Source organism: Sinocyclocheilus grahami, unplaced genomic scaffold (genome assembly GCF_001515645.1).
Source record: "Sinocyclocheilus grahami isolate Dianchi unplaced genomic scaffold, SAMN03320097.WGS_v1.1 scaffold10417.1, whole genome shotgun sequence".
NCBI lineage: Eukaryota > Metazoa > Chordata > Actinopteri > Cypriniformes > Cyprinidae > Sinocyclocheilus > Sinocyclocheilus grahami.
Window position 1 is genome coordinate 6,269 of NW_015513218.1, and position 1,188 is coordinate 7,456.

Consider the following 1,188-nt stretch of genomic DNA (forward strand, 5'->3'; position numbering starts at 1 on the left):
AACTGGTTTTGCTTCAGGACCCCAAATTTACATAGGCATAAAATGGTCACCCAACATAATACTAAAATTGTTTATGGTACAACCTTAAATGCAATATGCTGCCTACAATAACGCATTTTTATTATCCATTTTGGGCCATCACCCCACATTTAAGAAACATTGAGGAAATCTGATATCATAAGAGAATATGACATTTCTGTTTCTATAAAAATGCAGCTGCATCAAGCTGATAATGAGACTGCACCTTTATGATCGCTGCAGGCAGGATGTGACTGTAAAATGATGCACAAAGTTTACAACACGGTTACTAATCACATCTGTTAACCTTTATTAAAGCAACATGTCATGACTTTGCCCAGTCTTATTTTACAGTTGGAACAAACTGCAATAGTATATTTAATAGACTGCTTATGTGGTCATCAAATTTGTGTCAACTCGTATTTCAGGTTTACGCAACAATAGGGTTCATTTTCATTGGAACAGAACATACACAAATCTAAAAAAGCTGATTTTCTTTTTCAACAGCATGACCTCAATATCAGTTTCTGACCCTCATTCAAATGCACACAACATAAAGTGACATAGGATGGGAGATCAGTTATGGTTTGTGATTTAAAAAGGTACCAGCTAAATGACAAGTATGTAATAGGAATGTGTGAATAGGAAAAGCCTTTCACTTCAGGAAGTTTCCTTGCAGTTGTTATATATGTCAACGCTACACAGCATTTTTAAGTTGCATAACATATCACACAATAAAACCTAGACAGGGCTAGTTTTTGTTGTTAGTTGCAACCACACTGGAGTGTGTATTAAATAGTGACTGTGTTTGTACTGTTTAGAGGTCCTAATAAAAAACTAAATATCATAAAGGCTCTGCATATGATGGATCAATGGCGTATTTTGTTCCTTCAAAGAATACACAATGTATTTTACTCATTTTTGGATACTCCTAACTAACAGACTTGCTAGATGAAACGTGGGATAAAATTATTCTTTCTTATATTTCTAAAACAACTGCACTCACCTCCACCTGTTGACCCCAAGGTTGGACGACCCAGCAAACCAGGGATCCAGGAAGTAGACACATCGAACAGTGTCTGCCCCACGTACTGCCTCCTGAAGTGCAGGGTTGTCATGGAGACGGAGGCCCTTCCGGAACCAGTGGATGGAATTTGGGGCCATGTTCAC

General features: G+C 37.7%; 1 protein-coding gene across 1 annotated transcript in view; it reads right to left on the minus strand.

Moving 5' to 3' along the window:
• LOC107578471 (cryptochrome-1-like) overlaps nucleotides 1-1,182 on the minus strand; it is a 5,839-nt gene extending 4,657 nt beyond the window's left edge. Inside the window, exon 1 of the mRNA XM_016264424.1 lies at nucleotides 1,025-1,182. Coding sequence (XP_016119910.1) covers nucleotides 1,025-1,182 — 158 coding nt within the window. The remainder of the gene's footprint in view (nucleotides 1-1,024) is intronic.
• Between the last annotated feature and the right edge of the window lie 6 nt (nucleotides 1,183-1,188).